Raw genomic sequence first — 22971 nt, 5'->3', positions numbered from 1 at the left:
CAAATTGAAAAAAATAAAATATTTCGCTTAAATGAAATACTGTTTTAAAAATTTAATGCGACAAAGAGACTATTTTATTTTTATATTTATACAAAGGATATTAAAATAAACTCCTTACTATTAATATATATGTATATATTTAAATCGGATATGTTTTTAAAATATATCAACATATATATATATTTTAAACTAAATATATATATATATATGCATTTTTAAAAGAAATAAGTACTCTTTAAAATAATATATTGATTCATATATTTTACCCAGGTTTGATTAAGTACCGTGTCACTTACTTTTCCAGTTCAGGTAAACAAAAGTGAAAATTTTTGAGTGTTTACTAAATCAACATGGCACATCCGTCAAATCCACGACTAATGAATCGTGTTCTTGACGCGGTAATGCGTCTGTGCGAGGGCAAAGGCTCGACTGCTCGAGACGTCCTTGATTTTCTACAACAGACGTCGAAAAGTACCCAGAGAAACCTGACGATGCAGGTAACAAGCGCACATTTCGAAACATATGTAAACATGGATCTCATGAGTCAGTCATTATCAGTCAATCACTTTATAGTACCACAATCTACTGCACTTTTCTTCGTACTAGAGTAATTACATTTGTCATCGTGAGTTTGTCTACCAGTTGACGTAATATATTTAATTAATAACGCTTTGGTAAAAACAATAAGTGAATATCGTCGGGGGATACATTGGCTTGTCCGGAGGATACATAAAATATTTATGCGCACTTACGTCTTTCAAATAACTTAAAATGTGTAATTATGTGATATTGTGGACTAGTGAAACCGTCCAAATGGCGGATTTCAGGTTTCTTGTTTTACAACTACCGAGGTCATAAGGGTCTTTATGTTGGAATCTATGGTGACTTTTAGTACATGATACTTTTATCATGCTATTGTTATTGTATACTAAACTTTAAAGATGGATACAGTGACCTCCAACGATAAGACTTTCAAGGTCAATAAAGGTAAAAGTTTCTATTTACTTTTGATGTCACTGCGACGCAACGTTCCGTTCAATTTTCAATCCTTTAAAACGGTTACAGTTATTAATAATATATACGCAATAGCATTTTTTATATGACTTATTGTAGTATGTGAAAAAAAATACAACACTTTATTAAAAAAAACAAAATTGACGTTCATAACTAATTAATCTCTCCCAACAGAGTGAAACTATTGTTACTATATGTTGGCTCCCACAAAACTATACGCATTTGTAGTAAAGATTTTTCGGAAATTTTTAATACAGCAGAAACATTTCGGTGCTAAAATTACGTAACACACCCCGTATGTAGACACGGTGTCTCAAAAGTGTCTCTCTTCCGGGAAATAAGGGGTTGCTGGTGTGATTTGAAACTAGTTTTTCCTTAGCGAAAATGTTAGCTGCGGCTTTGTTAACGAGAGATTAACGAAAAACCCGAACCAATCAGAGCACGAGTTTACTGGCCAACTTCGCGCGCTAGCGATGGCTACGATTGTACTATGACGCTCCGAACAAGCAAGTTGGCATGCATCCCAGGAAACCGCGTATAATAGCAAATAAGAAATACCTAACAAATCGAACTTTTTATCATCTTTCGTTTGTCATTTAAAGTGATAAATGAATGGAACATAAATGTAAGAAAACCATGTGTAACGTAAAAAGACGAATACACGATTATCGTTTTAAACAGAATTTTTTAGAAGCCCGAAGAAAATGTAGGTACTGAAACTTGCAGAATTATTGCCGGGAAAAAGTCATATATAGCTTGCGTTAAATTAAAAAAATAATCAACAATAAATTGAATAGAGCTCACCCTTTCGGAAATTCACCTGCAGTTTGCAGACCTGTGTCAGTAGGTCACTGTACCGATCCTGGACATCGACGACTGAAACGGTTATGGCAGGGTATCGCCCAGTCCGCTGGTGATCGCAGGTATACCTCACCAGCCGAAGTTAAGGGTTGTAAAGTCAAGTACGTCCGGTTTATTCCACCGAATACGTATTCACTTCACTGCACGACCATTAACACTGATCAGCCGACACGATCACTTAATGTATTTTTAATCGAACGTGTTGTTCCTATGTTAGGAAAATTGGTGGCCCCAAAACGGGCCGATTGTTTTCAATTTATCACATGTTTTACGTAGCCAAACGCTTGCACAGCAGCAGCCGCATATCCGTTATTTATGCGTACCACCATTGCGTAATACTTCCGTGAACTGAACATCTCTGTCGCCCGATTGCTAACCGACTGACAGAATTTTTCCGAAAGGGCTTCCTCTACCCCCGAGTAGTTTCTCATCGTTACAATGTGAGTTCACTCCCATCGTGGCAACAAGATTAATTATTGCGTATTAAAAATTAGTATAAACAGCAGTTATAAATTAATTAGTGTAGTGTTACGAGCCCGGGCCGTAGCAACGCGAGAGACCGGCGAGTTTAAGTTTTTCAAGGAATATAGTATCAGTTTATTAGTAAGGTGCGCGGACGAGCCTGATGCGAAATCAGGGAGCCTTAGGAATGGAGTCACTTGCGGACGAACCTGATGCAAAATCAGGGAGCCGTTAGGAAATGTTAAGTAGTGCCTCGTAACCTTTGAATTTATAATTAATGCAACTCGAGCGGTAAAGTTGTATTAGTGTGGGAACGGTCGACCTGATATTATTCTAAACTAGAGGAAACTAGTATATCGATAATACTACAGATTTCTGGATCGTGTTATGGATTCAAAATGAACTACACAGATTTATAAAATAACAGTGTAATTAATCAGTCTTTGGTTACAAATGTGTTGTGTAGTGTTGTCGCGTAGCAGTAAGTAATAATGAAATAATAACTATTACTGAAATAAATAGGTGCTCGGTGTTAACGCCCTGGCGATGCGGGGGTTGCGAGTGGATTTTACGGAATAATGCCAAAGTAACAATTCTAGCCGGAATACAAATAAAGTGTTCACGGTTTACTACAAGGTTAACTGGATTCGAAAGGGAACTTTAGCCCGATTTCACTAACGTAATGACCAACTTACAAGAACGTGACGCGACGTGACTCTAAAGGCGACGGTACAGTTCTGATCCCCCGAGGGTTAAAGTGAACGGGTTTATATAGGCCTAAAAATTGGTGGGGATGCTATGAAATTTCCATATAAGGAAATTTTTGACGGTTGAAGTTGCGACACGCTTCCTAATTTTTTGGTTACCACGCCGTGGGAACGGATTTTACTCCCTCGCTTACTCAAGAGATAACGAAACCGTAAGGGCGTTTTCCTTTGCCGGGTGCGAGCTCAGACTATTAGAGCGAGAGGTATGATAGAAAATTCTTCATATATAACAGTAGGTTAAAACTTAGCGTAAATAATAGTTATAAATTAATTATTTTAGGTGTTAGTTTTGCGTAACGTGTACAGTGATAAATGCAACGGAGGAACCGTGCGCGGGTCTAATTAATCGCGCACTGTGTGAACATTTTTCGTGGTCGGGAGAATCGCGCAGTGTGTGTGGACATTTTTCGCGGACGGGACAATCGCGCAGTGTGGGTGAACATTTTCGCGGACGGGACAATCGCACAGGGTGTGTGGACACTTTTCGCGGATTTCTGTGGTGTACGTGCATGTGCGGATTAATTTCATGGATACTCGTGGACAGGACAATTGTTATACGTGACAACTAGAGGGGGCATTAACCCTCTCTGAGTAATCAGAGTTAATGCGATACAAGTGGATTCGACTCAAATACCGCGGGCACAAGTTATCGACATCTACTACGGGGTAAGTAGACAACTGTTCTACCGACTTTTCTTGCAAGTCGTTGAGTCTTTAAAGTGACTGTAGGCCCCTTACGAGACGTGATCCGCTGAGACTCCGTACGCACGGATTGCTATCATTTGGGTCAATTTTTAAACGCTTATAACTAACAAACGAAGCATTTGACGCAATTTCGTTATTCTTGATTTTTGTCTTATTTTGCCCCAAAGAACCACCATTTAAATTTTTCCCACTAATAGTCGAACACCCTGTATATGTATGTATAAAATCCAAATACCAATCATTCCCTGATCGAGTGTCTGACTCAACGCACAGCCCGAACTGCTGTACCTAGAAACATGAAATTTTGGGGATAGCTTCCCTCTAGGTCCTAGGTATCCCGTAAGAAAGGATTTTTCGAAATTCAACCTCTAAGGAGGTGAAATGGGGTACAATGTATGTTAGATATACTAATGGGATGCTTTTGATTTTTAAAAGAACCACGCTCTTTCGAAGTTCTGTGATAAGGGCCGGGCGGCCAATCACAGTCCTTTTACCAAAAGGCATCGTTGCCTTCTCCACTCCGTAGTCAGATCCTCTAGGAACAATGTCCTTATTCTTAAGGCAACGCAACGTCGTGTTACTTGCCATCTCCAACGTTCACTCATCTGTTTCACATAAACAACCCTCTACATCGCCGATAGCTGAAGGACCCAATGTAGTCTTCCGCCACCATGCGACGCCAGGTCTGTTTAGTCTCAAGCACCCTCTTCCAAGACCGCACGGATTCTAGAAACCCTAGTCCATCAATTCTCCAACGGTCAAACAGCGACACATCATCCGCCTTCGACTCCACTTAAAACTCGTTGACGCTAACATGTATTTTCTGGAAATTTTCACTATCTCTTAGTTTCGACAAGATATCCCACTGCTTTATGTTTTAAAATGTTACTTATACAAATGACTGAAAAGTGATTTCAGGATTTTTGGAAGTTTCACCAAAGGAGGATTTTTACATTTCTACGTGAGGATTTTCAGAAACATGACTTTTTGTGCAAATGATGAAAAAGGTTTCGTTTTTAACTCAAAACTTTTCTATAAACATGTTCATAGCACAGAATGTTTTTAACATATCGCAAAATATCTAAGAAGTTTTTTGGTAAATTTCATGTAAAACATACAAATTTTTCGTTTATTGGACGCCGATTAGGAGCTCATTTAGACAACCAAAATGGCTAAACTCCAGTGTCGCCATTTTGTTGTATGAAACATGTTTTTCGCGTACCCGAAGATATAGAGGATGAGTGAAACTGATTATTGATGAATAACTTCTACATTATGCGTTATACAAAAAATTATTTCTATAGATGTTACATAAATGAAGGGGGACATCGTGTAGTGTACATGATTCCTTTGTAAATGGAGGCGTTTAGAAAATTTGAAGGTCACCTTCGTTTTTTAAAATGCAATCTTCTATCTCGTTTACTGCAGGTCGAAAGAGCATCAATTCCCAAGGAAAAAAGTATTAAAGTATTAGTAACTTTAAGTTTCTGACTGTATAATGTCCAACAGTTGGTTTTGTGTAACAAGAAATCCTCGCTCTCCAAGATAGCAAATCCACTGAACAAGTTTTTCCTCTTCTTCTTTTGTGAGATACGTTGATGGACCCATTATGGCAATTAAAGGAATTGTCCCTTTACTTTTAATATAAACTATGCTTCGAGGCACTTTATATTCGTTACTGACAATTCTTAATGACATATCATTTTTAACAACTTTGACAGCATTCTTCACGTCTTGTTGTGAATAATATTTTTTTACACACCTTTCCTCTCGGCATCTTGAAAGTCTTATTGCTATAAAAATTTCCCGAAACAAAAGAAATAAAATAAAAAGGTGATTTTTAATGAATTTTCGGTACGCGAATCGATTAGGTTACGGTTGTGTCAAAATAATATGATATTTATGTACGAAATATGTAAAAACGACTATGAGCTTCCAAAATTAAATATTGTTATTAATATAAAAAACACAAAAATACCTACAACGAGTAGAATATAACGAAAATAATTTTTTAAGCCATACACTAACTCTCTACTCGATGCTGCTCGAGTGACTGGACAAGCGTCCAACGACTACGCAATCAGCATTCTCATGTACCAGTAAATAAACTCGGTAATATCGACATTAAAAAAAAAGGTTTTATTAAAACAAAGTTGGTATCAATTCTGGAGACTTTAATAAGTGCACGAAACCTTTACTTAATAGAAATACACGAATTATTTATTATTTATGAGTTTATGAAATGCGCTCTCAATGTTAGCGAAACATTTACAAAGGCATTCATATCGCCTCAAGTTTACGATTGCTAAATGATAACATTTTTTTTAAATAATACATCGTGCTTTTACGAACATCTTTATATGATGTATGATTAAAGATAATTATTTTCTATCCTGAAAAAAAAATTAATACTAACAAAAATTCATGATAGTGTGCAATCACCAGAACGTGTCAAACCACTGGGACATTTACTTTACTCTTACTTCAATGCTGTCGTCTACGATTTCCGTGATTCACTATCATTTCATTATCGAAGGTATATATTTATATAGATATACAGGGTTAGGCACTAACTATGGCCACCTAGAATAACTCCGAGAGTATGATAGTAGTAGAAAAGTTTTCGAAACAATAGTTGCATCGGACAACGGGGGCTGTTATATGACGTTAGTTTTTTGTTGCTTGGTGGAATCGCTTCAGAGATTTGAAGGTCAACTTTGTTTTTCTAGAAAGAATGCTATGTTTTGGTACTTATTTTCTGATAGCGGCTATCGAGACGAATCCAATGATGTACAAGATTAAGGTCTTTGAAGGTCAACGAAGGTCATTTAAGGCAAAAAGGTGAAATGAACTTACATTTACAGAAGGTGTTCAAAGTGATTACCAGTGGTACCAATGCAATGCTGCAATCTCCTTATCACGGATTGAGTACTATTTCTTATCACTTCGGCACTTATCGAATCACATGCTCTAACAATTCTGTCTCGCATGTCGTACAAATACAGTAAATATTTACTAAATACGGCGTATTTATCAAACCTGACAATGTAAACACTGTTCGGACGATATCGCAAGACAACAATAACAGCGGTGTACGGAGAACGTAACAAGTAATAAGAGCGGTAAGACTAGTATCATCGAATCAAGCGAATGTAGTAAATGATGTATTCTTTCGAAGAACAAACCGATATGCTTCTCATTTACGGAGAATGCCAGCAAAATTCAGTGAGAGCTAGAGACATATACGCTGAAAGATATCCTGAACGTTCTCACCCTACACTCCGTACATTTAAATATTTGTACGATAAATTGAGAACAACTGGATCCTTAACCCATCAGAAAAATAGCCAGCAAAAGCAAGTAACTAACGAAGAAACGGAAATTGGTATTCTTGCCACTGTGGTTCGAGATCCTTGTGTTAGTTCGCGTCAAATCACAAGGGAATCTGGCGTAAGCCAGAGAAGTGTTATTTGTGTTCTGCGTCGCCATAATGAATATCATCCTTACCATATCAGTCTTCACCAAGAATTAACTGGTACGGATTTCATGAATCGCATTCAATTCTGCCGATGGGCTCAACTCCATATTCAGAGAAATAACTCATTTATTAATTGGATTTTATTTACTGACGAGGCAACATTCACGAATCATGGTAATATTAATTTGCATAACATGCATTTTTGGTCAACTGAAAATCCACGTTGGCTGCGGCAAGTTGCACACCAAAAACCGTGGTCGGTGAATGTATGGTGTGGGATTATTGAGGACAGAATTATCGGCCCCTATTTCATCGAAAGAAATCTTAATGGTAGGAAGTACACCACATTCCTTCAAGAAACATTAGGTCCGTTATTGGAAGAAATACCTTTCGAAACAAGGAACAGAATGTGGTATCAACACGATTGGTGTCCGGCACATTTTTCGCTGGTGGCTAGAAATGAGTTGCAAAGAAGATTTCCAAATCGTTGGATTGGACGCGGAGGAGCTGTACCGTATCCGCCTCTGGATTTTTTCTTGTGGGGATTCTTGAAAAACTTTGTTTATAAAGAACTTCCAACTACGCCTGAAGATATGCGAGAGAGAATTGTTAGAGCATGTGATTCGATAAGTGCCGAAGTGATAAGAAATAGTACTCAATCCGTGATAAGGAGATTGCAGCATTGCATTGGTACCAATGGTAATCACTTTGAACACCTTCTGTAAATTGAAGTTCACTTCACCTTTTTGCCTTAAATGACCTTCGTTGACCTTCAAAGACCTTAATGTTGTACATCATTGGATTCGTCTCCATAGCCGCTATCAGAAAATAAGTACTAAAACGTAGAATTCTATCTAGAAAAACAAAGTTGACCTTCAAATCTCTGAAGCGACTCCACCTAGCAACAAAAAACTAACGTCGTATAACAGCCCCCGTTGTCCGATGCAACTTTTGTTCCGAAAACTTTTCTACTACTATCATACTTTCGGAGTTATTCTAGGTGGCAATAAGTAATGCCTCACCCTGTATAAGGTATATATCTATATTTTTATCAGATAAAGACCATCGCCTTCGCAACTCACTCGGTGACAGTAGTCTTCCAACGCGACCTTATATGGATCAAACTTTCGTTAATATCTCAGTAATTATTAGCTTTAGGAGAAACAATATTTAATATTATTTTACTTTGAAATTAATGCTCTTTCGAACTGCCGTAAAAAGATAGGGCATTCGATTAAAAAAAAACAAAATTGTTCTTCAACAAGTTGATCTTCCACGTGATATTCCCCATCATACCATGTAATACCTGTAGAAATAATTTTGTGTACAACGCATAATGTAGAAGTTATTCAAGATGGATGATCCATTTAGGTGCCTACCCTGTATTATGTATATATCTTCAATACAAAATTTTAGAATTTTATCTGGCTTCCCATCAAAGATAATTAGCCCTAAATTTCGCAAAGATTACGGAAATCGAAATATTTGCGAAAGTATAGAAGAAGTAGGATTACGTTTCAGACTTGAAACTTATCAGACACTACATTGGCATGTGTTCTGCTAAGAACAACAAGAATTAAGTTTGAGGCTGGTAAAGCCTAAGGGGAAACCTTTGAGAAAAAAATTTACGATTGAACCTTTTATTTTTCTAACAATTGAACTTGCAAACTAGACTCAACTTTTAGCTATTAGAGTTAGGTTTAAGATGAAAGTGTATACAACAATAATTGTGGCTTGTTCTTCTCTGAAAAATACACGTTTCGTCCCATGTAGCTGTGATTTGTAGACGCTAAGGTATTTTAATTTCCACGAACCCCTTGAAACCGCAAGAAATGAGGTTTCGCACGACACAAATACGATTCTCACGTGTAAACAAACAATCATTAGGATAAACTGACGCCTGTTTGGAAGTGTCAATATATAAACCTAAAATAGTCGAGCATCAACATTGGACCACTTTGCTTGGCATGGCACTGATGATCTTGTAATGAATAGATTTCCCATCTACTTCATCATTTTCGCAAAAGAATTGCCAAAAAGTAGCTTTTATTTTTGGGCTCCAAAGTGGTGCTAAGTGGGCTAACTCCTTAAGGGGTTAAGGTGATCAAGTCACATTGTGCATTTTGTATACAGATAAACAATTCTCTTAATGCACATCGTGAAATCAATTCTTTTAGGTTCGTCGGGCGTTGAAGCATGCGGTAAACGCTGGTCTTCTGCGGCACAGAAGTGGTCGTTACAAGGCGTTGTTCACATTGAAGCCGGCGCCGGTTAAGCTGTCCACGGACGAGGCTAACGATGAGAACTCGATCGAACGACCGTCCGGCGGACACAACGCGGACCAGCCGTCTAGGAAAGTCAGCTCGGATCGCAAAGACAAGAGTAGGTGGGTGTCTCCCGTAGTATCGTTTAATTACATTTCAACGCGTGTAGGCGAACTTTCCGCGAAATGTGAAACTACAATCCAATTAATATCCGGTCGGATAATACTGTTACGCGGAGTTTCTATCCTTAAAATGATGTTAACTGTATGCGTCGTGAATGTACAAGCCGAGTGCCGAGTCGTTCGTGTATTTTAATGAGATAAAAGAAAATGGCGCGAATAATATAAACGATAGTGCAAGTATTGGTGACGTTATGGTGGTATTTCTCTCGAGAGACAGTTCAACAAAAAAAATGTATTTATAGTTGGTTAGTGACTTTTAATAAACAACATTTGATAACTGAAACTTTCTGAATGTCACTTGGTGGGTGACCTTGACAGGATATGTCAAGTTCAAGGTCATCGGATATTTTACTTATCAATACCGCTAAAGTACGATACTAAACATTTTTTATATTTTTTTTACAAATGATAACCCCCAACTAAAACCTTTACAATACTATTCATGGTGATGACCTTTATAATACATTAAAAAATCATCAAAATCGGAGGTGGCTCCCTTATTGTTAATATCTATAACTTAATTGCATTTTTGTGGTAATCTTGTCCGTAGATTGTTGAGGTTAGTTTGCAAGAAATGAGAAAATTATGCGAAATACTCTTCACCCTTGAACAGCCGATCATTTGATCAGGACATAGAAGGTCGTTACTAGGTCAATATTGAGCCATTATTATACAGGGTGTCCCTCCTAACGCGAGCACCTTCAATGTCTCACTAGTTTTTGAAAATACAAAAAAAATGTGAGGGAACAATGTTATTTAGTTGGAAGGTGCAAGTACTGTGATAAAAAAAATGTTTCTTAAGGTCTGTTGCGGCGAGCAGCGTCGATAACGCAGTCATCTGTATCGCGTAAATAGGTGGTTCCTGGTTCGCGTTTTGTTTTACCTCGTTACCGTGCTCGACGGTGCCCCTCACGCGTTTGTATACATTGATCGTTCGAGCGATGTATCCTCCTTGTCGTGCCTTGTCTCGTCTTCGTACTGCTTTGTCGAGTCTCGTCGCTTTTTTTCTGTACACTTCCCGGAACGTGTGCCGAAACACGTGCTACACGTGAATTACACGAGGTAACAGTACCATTAATTGTTTGTTTCGTTTCTCTCCTCAATTTCGGATCGGAGCGCGTAACATTTATCTCCGTTCACCACCATATCTATTATTCTATTCCCACACGCTCAAACAAGGTTATATTTTCTAAGTCATCGGTATTTATTTATTTTTCCCCTTAGGGTTACAATTTACAAATATCCATTCTCCTTTACATATTCCTCATCCTATTCTTAATCCTATCCTTTATCTCTAATCTTAACCTTAACGCTCGCCTCTATACACACACACACACACACACACACACACACACACACACACACACACACACACACACACACAAAAGCTCCGTATCCCTATCCTGGACCTCCGCTTCCGCTCGTCTCACCATTCACTCTAATCCTTCTCGTAGCTCTTCTATACATCTCATACATTCCTACCCCACTTCCTCATCTCCTAATACTTATCTCATATATTCTCGCCACCCTCTCTCTTCCTTCCAGCCCATGCACTCTTACCGCACATGCTCCCATGTCTCCTCTCCCCAGCCACATATCGTACAACTCCTCTTTTCTTCCTGTACCCAATACCTCGCCCCTTGCCCTCATCTCGTTACAAGTCTGAATTTTGTTACTCTCTGCCATCTGCTTCCTCCCACTCCTTCAACAAATACCCCGATGTTCCCCTTCCTTTCACCACCTCCAACCATTTATTGTAGTGAGATTTCCCTATCTTTTTTCCACCTTTCCCCCTCTTGCAATCTTCATTCTCTCTTCACTGTTTCCTACACTCTTAGTTCTCCTCTTTCTCTCATTCTTTCTATTTCTTTAACCGACCATCCCCTTCCCTCAAAGTATTCTTTCCTTTCCTCTTCTCAATTCCTCTTTTACCATATACCCTGTCGTACTCCTTTACACTCCCAGCACCTACCTTAGATACTACACGATTTCTCCTGTAATCAATTTTTCTTCGCCTCCATCACCTTCCTTTTTTCTTCTCTTCCTCCTAATTTAAACGACACCATTCCCACCCCCTTCTACTTATCTTTATTACCTCCTTTATCCCTCCCTCTTCTACTTCCATCATTTTCCTTTCCTCCTTTCCCTCTAACTTCATCCTTCCCATCACCACATTCTCCTTTCTCCCTTCTCTCTCTTTCCTATTTTGCTTTATCTCTTTCTTTCTTAATCTTCCCCTATTTTCTTCTACTCCTCCCTCTTCTATCCTGTCTTTCTTTCTCCCACTCCCATCGCTCTACCTTCTTTGTGGCTTATTCCCACCACTTTTCCTTTCCCTCCATCCTTTCCAGTCTCTTCTCTACCTCTTCTCTCCTCATCTTTTCTTCCCTTCTCTTCTTCCCATCTATTCCTCTTCCTTCTTCAAATTCCCCTTTTCTTCTAACTAACTCTTTATAGTTCTTTCCCTCTCCCACAGCTCGCGCCACTTGTGTTTCCGCTGTTCTCTTCCCGCTCTACTGTTCTTACTACCTGACACCTAATCTCGAAACACGTCTCCGTTTATTTCTTTTCCTCCGTTGTACCTACCTCGTTCTCTTTCCTTATACTCCCTTCGATCTCTCACACTCTTCCTGCCCTCCACTCACGCTCTCACTCCTCTCCCTGACCACCTTATCCACACCTTATTTCCACCTATACCCTATACCTACTTTCCACACCTTAAAAACCTCACATTGTCTCTCACGTCTTTCTCTCTCGCGACCAGAAACGGAAGTCCTTTAAATGAGACTACATACGTTTATTATCGCGACGTGATAGTTTAGGTCAACAACAATCCAATGACCTATAGTAGTGAGACCTTCAATAGACCTTGAATACAAAAAATCCACAAATGTAAAGAAGGATATTTAAATAATAAAAAAAGTACCATTGAGGGATTAGTACAAAAATGTGTCCAAGTTCATGGAAAACACGTTGAGCATTTGTTAAAATAATTTTTCTGAAAATGAAAAGTAAGTGAGATATTTAAGGTGCTCACGTTAGGTGAGGACACCTTATAAATATTTTAGCTCGGACATTCGAAGTTCTCAGTACCATCGTATGTTTCCAGCACATAGAAAACTACACGTTAGAACAATTATTGTACCTTAGAACACAACATCGCAATTATTTTTTCTTCCGTTTTATAATCGATAGAAGAACTCGCATGTTTTGAACTGACGATGAAGAATCTTAAGGAAGGTCGTACTTTTGAATCCAAACGGTTTCTTATAGTATTACTGTTTCGAGAAATTGTTATTCAACAGTTTTATTTCTTTCGAAACATAGTCCTCGAGTAGACACATAAATAATTAGCAAACATTTCATTGTGGAACTTTTGAGAAACTTCGTGAGTAATTCAGGATCAATTATATTTTCGTGACATGGCTACAATAATTATGCAAAACGCAGGGTTTGCAGTGCACTTTAAAGCACGTTATAGCTTTATGCAAAGTTACAATATTCTTATTTCTAATATATACACTGAAAGTGTTGGGATAGTTGGTCTGTATGAAGAAAATATGATTTTCGTAAAAATGATGTATTTCTAGCCATTTTTATTACTGCAAAGTAGCATAAGCGTTGTTCATCGAGCTTTAATATACTCTAAACAACATTTATTTCAAACTTTCAGCAATTTCGCAGTGTTTTGTAATATTTTGATAAAGTAAATTAATCAAAATCCGTGGAATTGAGTAACGTCCACTTAAATATAATATTAATGTGCATAAGGTCAACTCGATATGAACATTTAAATATATCATTTTAAATTATCGAGAACTCATTAACGTCAAGAAATTCATCAAACTGTCTACAGAACCTCTATATCTCGCGCTAATTCCAACCGTCTCGAGTTCGCCATCAGATTTTCATTCGTCTTCGATAATTAATTACTACCCACATGCACGACGAAGTTTAAACCTTTAAAGTTTTGATCTGTTATTCTAGGTCCATATAGTAAACTCTTTTTTCCTTACAGAAGCTATTTGTAGTATAGAATTATGGGAAACAGATTTTTTTATTGTTTTTTAATATGTTCAACCAAGCAACCCCCTTATCTCTTGCAGATCTATTCTTTTTGTTTCTATCTCTTATCTACCTATTTTGCATTTGTATGCACATATCGGTACTTTTTAGACCGTTAGGGACCTAATCTATACAATTTTTATGAAAAATCACGTTGTTCATTTGGAATTCTTAACAAACATTCAATGAGAGAATAAGTACTTTTTTCAGATTAATTTCGGCTATTCTTAAACGCGAAGTGCTGGATCTTTGAAAATCTGTATGCATGTTCTATATATCTGACAATATAATACAGTAAATCATTGATGAATGTTCGAAGGCTCCTCGGCACTAACAAGGAGAGATCTTCAAGTGTATCGTTGACTTTTTAATGAGATTCAGTACAGTGATAGAGCTTGGAATTTTGACACCAATGATATTTGTTTCAGCCGTATACAGCCATTAAGTTATGAAATATTTAATGTTCGATGCCGAGGAGCCTTCAAGCACTCATCAAAGATTTACTGTATGTGTATACACTTTTCAAAATTAAATAAACATTTTATTTTTCGTAATCTGAATTTTTTTAATATTGATCTATCTATTATTCATGATTTGCATAAATCTGTATTGTTTACAAATATGTATTATGTATTTGCACACATGTGAGAGTTTATGGCATATTTTATGGGATAATTACTTTCAGGATTTCGTTCCTTTCAAAGAATAATCAAAATCTTTAATGGTTAGTATTTTGCAGAAACCATGTTGCACCTTTCATTTTACATTTTGTATGTAAAATATTATTATATATTTATTCATGTTACATTTTATAGATGACCTATGATTTTAGTGTTTCTTTCAGCAGAAAAATGTGACCTTAAAAGAGTTAGTAGGTGGATTCTCGGATAATTGTTTTAGGAGACCGAAAATTGCAAATATATCTAACTTCCAAATTCCGTTAATCACGATACTCCTACACTTTGCAACAGTAGATTATTCGTCGTTAAAGGGTTAAATCCTGTTTAATTATCATAGACATATATAATAGACTGCGCGGTCTTATGGTAGAGATGAAGTCGGCACTAGAAAGAGAGAACAATAACTGGAGTAACTTTCCTCTGTTTCTAATGGGGCTGTTGGTGGGGGATTATCTTACGGCTGTCGTGGAGACATTACATGCATGCAGCATTTCTTCTCCTCATCGCCCTCCAGTCGCTTTCTCTCCTCCCTCTGCGATGTGTGAACAAGAGAGGAGTTACTCAAGCGCTACTTCTGTCCTCCAGTCGCGCTTCATCCCTACCATAAGACGGCGCAGTCTATTATATATGTTTATGCTGATTATGAACCTGTGTTTAGGGGGAAACGTAAGACGCAGCGCAACGAGAGAAAACGCAAACGCAGCCGCGGTCGTCCGAGGAAACGAAGGCGCCAAAGTGATTCAAGCAGAAGCGACAGTCCGATGGAACGCATGGAGACGATACAGAAGTTCAAGTACAAAGAGGAAAAGTATCGATTACCGCGACGCAAGGTGTCCGACAGCAAGATGAAAGCCTACATCGAAAACACAGGGCCGTTTTCTAACCGTAACACAGCCAAGACGAAGGTAAGAGACGAGGAGTCCTATTCAAATAACTCGGATAGCGACTATGAAGATAGAAGATCTAAAGGTAAATAGCACATGTATAATAAAATCTCTGCTGATTACATTAATTAATACTGCTAACTGATTAACACTAGAACTACCAGCATTGAATGTATGCTAAGTTAAATTGGGTAATAGATTAATACTAGTAATGTACAGATAATGCAATATAACTTACTGTTAGTATGCTATAACATGAAGTGTACAAGAAATTAGAGGTTTACATAAATTGTGAACTTACATATTTCAATTAATTTTCATATAGCCAATTTTAAAGTTTACATATTTTCGAAAATTTCTCCATGAAGAGGACAAGTAGGATAATATCCACATTTTTTTCAAAATTTGAATTAGTGTCCCGCTATTATAACACTGCATTTCTTTGTAATTGCAAATAAATGATTAAAAAATATTTTCTTTTAACTGAAAGAATTTTTATTACGTATTCTTATCTCCACTATAAGCACTGACAAAGCTCATTTTGATCGGTTTGTTAATTCAACAGTTGTTACGTATGAAGAATTTTCTATCATACCTCTCGCTCTAATAGTCTGAGCTCGCATCCGGCAAAGGAAAACGCCCTTACGTTTTCGTTATCTCTTGAGTAAGCGAGGGAGTAAAATCCGTTCCCACGGCGTGGTAACCAAAAAACTAGGAAGCGTGTCGCAACTTCAACCGTCAAAAATTTCCTTATATGGAAATTTCATAGCATCCCCACCAATTTCTAGGCCTATATAAACCCGTTCACTTTAACCCTCGGGGGATCAGATCTGTACCGTCGCCTTTAGAGTCATGTCGCGTTACGTTCTTGTAAGTTGGTCATTACGTTAGTGAAATCGGGCTAAAGTTCCCTTTCGAATCCAGTTAACCTTGTAGTAAACCGTGAACACTTTATTTGTATTCCGGCTAGAATTGTTACTTTTGGCATTATTCCGTAAAATCCACTTGCAACCCCCGCATCGCCAGGGCGTTAACACCTAGCACCTATTTATTTCGGTAATAGTTATTACTTCATTATTACTTACTACTACGCGACAACACTACACAACACATTTGTAACTGAAGACTGATTAATTATACTGTTATTTTATAAATCTGTGTAGTTCATTTTGAATCCATAACACGATCCAGAAATCTGTAGTATTATCGATATACTAGTTTTCTCTAGTTTAGAATACAAACAGGTTGACCGTTCCCACACTAATACAACTTTACCGCTCGAGTTGTATTAATTATAAATTCAAAGGTTACGATGCACTAACTAACATTTCCTATCGGCTCCCTGATTTGGCATCAGGTTCGTCCGTGCATTACATTTATCCAACAGTATTTCCAACCCAGTGGCTCTCCGATTTCACATCGGATTCGTCCACGAAACTTGGCCAATCCTGATTTCGCAACAGGTTCGTCTGTACAGATTTCCCAGACTCCTCGCAGCTCCTCAGTTACGCACTGAGTTCGTCTGCAAAATCACATCCTAGTGACTCCCCGATTTCGCATCGGGTTCGTTCACGAATTTCACCTTCCTGCGGCTCCCTGATTTCGCATCAGGTTCATCCTCGTTTTCAAACATCCTAGCGGCTCTCTGGCTTCGCGTCAGATTCGTCCGCGCACCTTACTAATAAACTGATACCATATTCCTTGGAAAACCTAAACTCGCCGGCCTCGCGTTGCTACGGCCCGGGCTCGTAACACAGTTATAATTTATCGAAAAAAGGTTGACCCTATATTTCACACTGCTGTAGAATCAACAATTAAAAGAATTTTCAAAACTTCTTCGAGATACGTTTATATATCACTAAAGACTACAACGTATCCAAGTGTCAACAAAATCTGGAATGTTACTCCAAAAAGTCCGATTTCGCGTGGAATGCCCCAATTGTAAAACAAAAAACCTGAAATCCGTCATTTACACGGGTTCGGTAGTTCTAGTGTTAATACTGCTATTATACTATTACACTAATAACCAGGGGTTGAAACGATGCCGAAAATAACCTAGATAGCACGTGACGCTTAATGACGCCTTGAAGACAGCTTAAAGGCGCCTTAAACTGAAAACAGCCGTAAAATAGACGTCTTAAAGGCGTTATGTGCTATCTGGGCACTATTTCATACTGTTATTCAGGGTATCTCGACTAAATGGGATCACCTAAATATCTGCCCTATTTACTACCGTATGAAAAAATTTCTCAGGACAGAGTTGAAATATTTTAAGGGACACATATGTAATGGTGATAAGAATTTTTTCTCAAGATGATTTCTTTACGAGATTTCAAGCTCACCGTCACTTTTCAACGGAATCCTAAACTGTTTTCGATACCCTCATAGAGCATTTAATAAAAAAAAAATTTAATGACCTTAATAACCACACGTTTCGATCATTTAATCTCAAGATATTTGCGCCTGAAGATATAAAAAATTTGCTAAAGATTCACACGTAAATATAAAAATTAACTGTGCGTAAATTGCAGGAAATTTAAGTTATTTTGAGACGCAAATATCTCAAGATTAAATGATTAAATTGTGTGATTATAGATTGTTGAATTTGTTTTTTTTAAATGCTCTACAAGAATATCGAAAAAAATATAGGATTTCATTTAAAAAAATACCGATGACCTTGATATCTCGTAAAGAAATGACCTTCAGAAAACATTCTTTCCATCGTTATATGTGCCCCTTGAAAAAGTTCAACTTTGTCCTGAGAAGTTTTTTCATACAATACGGCAGATATTTAGGTGATCCTAAACATATAATTTTTTTCTTCTAAGTCAGAGAAACATTATGAACATATCATTTACCTTCACACATTCGGGGCAGGCTGTAATCATTTGTCCGACTCCATGTGACTTGAACAAATGAATTTTTCTTTTTTTCTGTTTTGAGTGTCAATATGCCATTACAAGTAATCTAAAAGACATTTAATAACAGAAAATATTTTTGTATCCCATATTTTAATGAAAACTATGGCTCCCATCCGGCCTTGGGATTGTTGTCCAGGTAAATCTTTAAAGGTGTATATCCATTTATTGCGTAATTCTTGTATTGTATCACCGTTGCGCATCATCGTATCGTATCACCCTACGATACATTTTCATACACAACTTGCCTGTTCACATTAATACATAACGGTGATATGTATAGTGGAAACGCATCTTAAATTATTTGTAATCGTAGACGACTAGTGCCAAACTGTTCCTTTCGATGCCACTGATATAGAAAAATTAACTTGTGGCTATACAAGACGTATACCCCCCCCATCCCACCCCCTCCTCCGCAATGCCCCAAAGGCGGGCATTTGATTGAAAAGGTCTGGGCACTACATGTAGTTCCCAAACGGCCGCGAGATTCGCCCATGTTAGGAACTACAGTTCCTACCCGTACCGAATGTGTTAATTAAACGGTGTTCAAAATGGTGTCCGTCAGCTGCAATACACTCGGGTAAACAGTTAAGAAACGACTGGTTAGTTCTACTTATAACGTCGGCATTGATGGTTGAGCATGCAAAAAAATGTTCGATCAAACAGGTAACAGTAGAGTAATATAAGCTGATCACGTTTCGCGGTCCACCCTGTATATCGGTTCTGACTGAAAAAGTTATGAGAACCGAAATGATGTTGAATCTGTTATAGATATAACGGTTCACGCTCATATCGGCTTCAGTTTTTCAGAATCGACATGATATCTGTTCTATGACTGTTATTTTTCAGTTCTATATCAGTTCCAAAACGGTTTTGGAATCGATACTTACATTATATTGAACGTTAAATATATTACAGAATCATATAAGCTATAAATACATAACATACGCAATGTATAGTACATTCAACGAGTCGAGTCAGTGAAAATAGACAATAGATCCGCGTGCTAAGCACGTGATAGAGGCAGTGGTTCCAGGTATTGGCTAGCAGACACTAGTCCAGTGGTGGCGAACATTTTTATTTGCGCGTGCAAAATATTTATAAATCTTTATTGAGTTGCTAACGTGCCAGGCAATTTTTGATAAAGAAAAATTTAATGAAAAATTAATCACTGCAGAATTTTATTGAGATAATTATGAAAATTAACATAGGATCTCATTAAGATGAACTCATAAGTTGTCATAAACTTTGTCGTATAAAAATCGATATCAATGATTTATTAATGAAAATTTTGGTGTTGTACATTGGATACCAAATGCTTTATATCAAACAAATTTTACTTGTACATACAGTAACAATTCAAAAAATTCTAAACAATTTATAAGCGTATAAAATTATATCGCCGGTAAATGGCTCACGTGCCAGCAAAATTTTTGTATGTACCATCTGTGGCACACGTGTCATAGGTTCTTCATGGCTGTAGTATTCCTGTATATGTCAATTGTTCTCATCTCTATTTCACCTAAATCGTCAAATGTCCCTGTCCATATCCCACTCTTTTGTATATTAGTTTACACTCGTTAAATGTAGATTAATAATGAACTGAACAGTTTCGGTAAATATTTAGAATAGGGGAGGCAGCTCCGATGACCTCGACCTACACATATGTTCCCAGGTCAGTGATCTTCAGAAGGTTTTAGCTGTGGCCCGTTTTTCAAATAAAAATTATAAACAAAAAAATTTGTAAAATGTAGCAATTATTTTGTGTATTGCAGGGTTCTAATTAATTTGACCTTGACATATATTGTAAATCTCACCTTCCTGAGTGACCTCGAGATAATTTTAGCAGTCGCTTGTTATTTGTTAAAAACTTACTAACAGATAAATTTTGCAATATGATTAACTCCATAATTTAAATCCTACTTAAATAGTATAAACATTATATTATTAACACATGAGTTCCTCTAAGTGATTGTGTGAGCGGGGGAGGGGCTGCACCCTCACCCCGAAAAAAACCTAGCCCTAACTAACCTAAATCTCATTTTAATTTAATCAGAAATGAAGTCGGGTTAGGTTTGAGTTAGATTTTTTCCGGGGCGTGGGTGCAGAGGTAGGAGCCGAGACCCCCTCACCCCGCGCTGCCGGCCCACGCAATCACTTAAAGAAGCAGATATGCTAATAATATAGTCCTTATAGTAGGTAAAATTTAAATTATAAAGTTAAATACGCTTTTATATTGCAAAAATTATTTGTTAATAGCTTTTTAACAAATAAAAGAGTGACGGCTAAAATCTTCTCAAGGTCACTAAGGGGGTGACCTTAACAACATGTGTCAATGTCATTGGAACCTGCCGTCTCTATTTTACATATTTACTACAATTTCTTACTCTTCTAATAGAATTCGTATTTGTTAAGTAACTAAATGAATTAAATTCTTTCCAGTGAATAAAAGAGCAACGGCGCGTCAGGAATGTAAGCACAACGAGAGCGGTAAGGCGAGCAGAAGATCAGCGTCTCGAAATCGTAGCCCGCAGAGGCAACAGTCGCAACAGCTGCAACCGAAACGTTCGCGTAACGACATGAAAAGTAGTAAACCAGATTCTGACGATCGCAGAGACGACGATCGCAATGATTCGCCCGTTCAAGAGAAGGGCCATGAGCCTAACAACAGTGGTAGCGGTAGCACCTTATGACGTTCGTTGTCCCATCGGATTAGAAAGTACATAGTCATTATTTATAATACAAAGTTTTGTCTGTTTCGCGAACGGTGTATAGAATCTTGTATTATTTACATGTCTTCTGTATAAGTACCATTTTGCTTTCCTTGTCTAATTTTACAAATACATTGAGTATACGAAGAATATCTGTGTTCAGTTGTTCTTTTCATTTCCCCTGTAGTTGACCATAAAGAGTATAGTTTCTCATGTAAAAGTAAGTTTAACGTTTTGATTCAGATTTTGTTCAGGTAAGACATCTTTTTTAAGGAGATTGACTTTGAAAATTGATGATATGCATGCACTCGTACTTAGAACAAGTGAAAATGGTACATGATTAGCGAAGGCATTAATCGAATCCTATTCAATACTATGTACACATTTTTACGTGAAGTACATATGTAAATAATTTTTGCAACAGATTTTCAGTTTGCTCGATCAAATGCCGTTTCCAGAGTATTATGAAAATAATTGAGGGTTCAGCTAACAATAAGCTTAACTGAGTTCACAAATCTTTGAGGCCTCACAAGTTTGGCAAAGTACTTTGCTTGCAATGCTCTGAACTGGTCTCAAAAAACGCTATGATATGCCGAAAGAAAACTATATTATAATATTATATTTCGAAAAATTAAGTTAACCTTAAAATCTCCCCTACTACTGCACCTACAGAGAAGCTGTACATGTATACTATGCAACATACCCTTGCGAAACATAAAACTTTTATTGGAACAATTGTCTTCATATCTTCTTTATATCTAGGATATCTCGGACATACTGTGGATAGTCATGTGTAAATAGTGCGACTGGGATCGATACCACGATTATCAGATCATTGAGTAGATATCAATTACTACAATCATTCGAGGAATAAATTGCGTTATTCAGGAATATACCCAGACAGCACACGGCCTCTTAAAGACGTCCATTTTACATCTACTTTAGGTCTGAACGCCTCATGAACTCATCTGAGCGTCTTAAAGATGTCTAATACAGGATGTTAGATGATGTTAGAAGTTACGTCTAATTAAGTTTTCATTTGTAACTTATTTAGAGTCATTGCACTTGTCACGATTTGTTCTAATGAAAAATATTTTCGAAACATTAGTTTCATTTTAAAAACAAATGATAAGTTACCAAAGACTTTTATATTATACAGGGTGAGTCTCGTAACACGACGATTTCAAATAACTCGTAAATTATTTGTTGTACGAAAAAGTTATTCAAACAAATGTTACATGGTTTCCAGGGGGACATACTATGCTGTAATCTGTTTTTTTAGTTTGCTTTTTTATCAAATAAAGGGGGTTGTCTTCAGTTTTTTAACCAGAATGACTAATATTTTTTCTCGAATTCGGTTAAAGCACCAAATTCTGCTTAAAAAGGTATTATACCAAATAGGGTTTAAAATGAACGATTCGTAAAATAATTTGTAAAACAAGTTTTATTTCAAGCGGAGTACTTTTTCTAGTACTTTTGCAGTTATTGCGGCACATACGCTAATAATACGTTCTCGCATATCTTCGGCTGTCGTTCGTGGCTCGGGATAAACTTCATTTCTTATGTTTCCAAAGGAAATAATCAAGCGGCGTTAAATCTGGTGAGCAAACTGGCCAAGCAATGTTACTGCCATGTCTGATGCAATGGTTAGGAAACATCATATTTCATATTTTCCGCAATTGCCGAATACAATATGCTGGACAGCTGTCCTGTTAATACCACATTATTTTCCTCTGAATTCAAACACATCAACACCCTCAGAATGCTATACTTCAGTTTTGTTCTTCCATGCCTGGAATACGTATCAACCACCTGGTCCCCACGTTACGATAACCATAAAAGACGACTAGAGGCTGTTCAGCACAAATTTCTTAGGTTAGGTATGCTTAGGGATGGGTAATCGAGCCTCGGTGTTCGAGCTTGTTCGAACGAGCTGATACTTCGAGCTTGTTCGAGCTACTCGAAGTAAGGTGCTGTTGG

At 37.3% G+C, this 22971-nt stretch overlaps 1 protein-coding gene across 1 annotated transcript; it reads left to right on the top strand.

Annotated features, from left to right (window-relative positions):
* Positions 1 to 350: 350 nt before the first annotated feature.
* On the top strand, positions 351 to 20973 carry LOC107189435 (pre-mRNA-splicing factor 38B-like). The gene is made up of 4 exons (XM_015577964.1): positions 351 to 497; positions 9465 to 9673; positions 15137 to 15447; positions 20723 to 20973. The coding sequence occupies exons 1-4, from the start codon at positions 351 to 353 to the stop codon at positions 20971 to 20973; spliced, it is 918 nt and encodes a 305-aa protein (XP_015433450.1).
* The last annotated feature ends 1998 nt before the right edge of the window (positions 20974 to 22971 follow it).

This window comes from Dufourea novaeangliae, unplaced genomic scaffold (genome assembly GCF_001272555.1).
Source record: "Dufourea novaeangliae isolate 0120121106 unplaced genomic scaffold, ASM127255v1 scaffold148, whole genome shotgun sequence".
NCBI classification, from domain to species: Eukaryota; Metazoa; Arthropoda; class Insecta; order Hymenoptera; family Halictidae; genus Dufourea; species Dufourea novaeangliae.
Note: the sequence above shows the minus strand (reverse complement) of the source record. Positions and strands in the feature narration are given on the sequence as shown.

Bases quoted from the DNA above. Each gene is read 5' to 3' on its own strand.
- LOC107189435 (XM_015577964.1), top strand. From the start codon at position 351: ATGGCACATCCGTCAAATCCACGACTAATGAATCGTGTTCTTGACGCG. The intron at 9,674-15,136 runs GTGGGTGTCTCC...ACCTGTGTTTAG, and splicing joins GATCGCAAAGACAAGAGTAG to GGGGAAACGTAAGACGCAGC. The intron at 15,448-20,722 runs GTAAATAGCACA...AATTCTTTCCAG, and splicing joins TGAAGATAGAAGATCTAAAG to TGAATAAAAGAGCAACGGCG.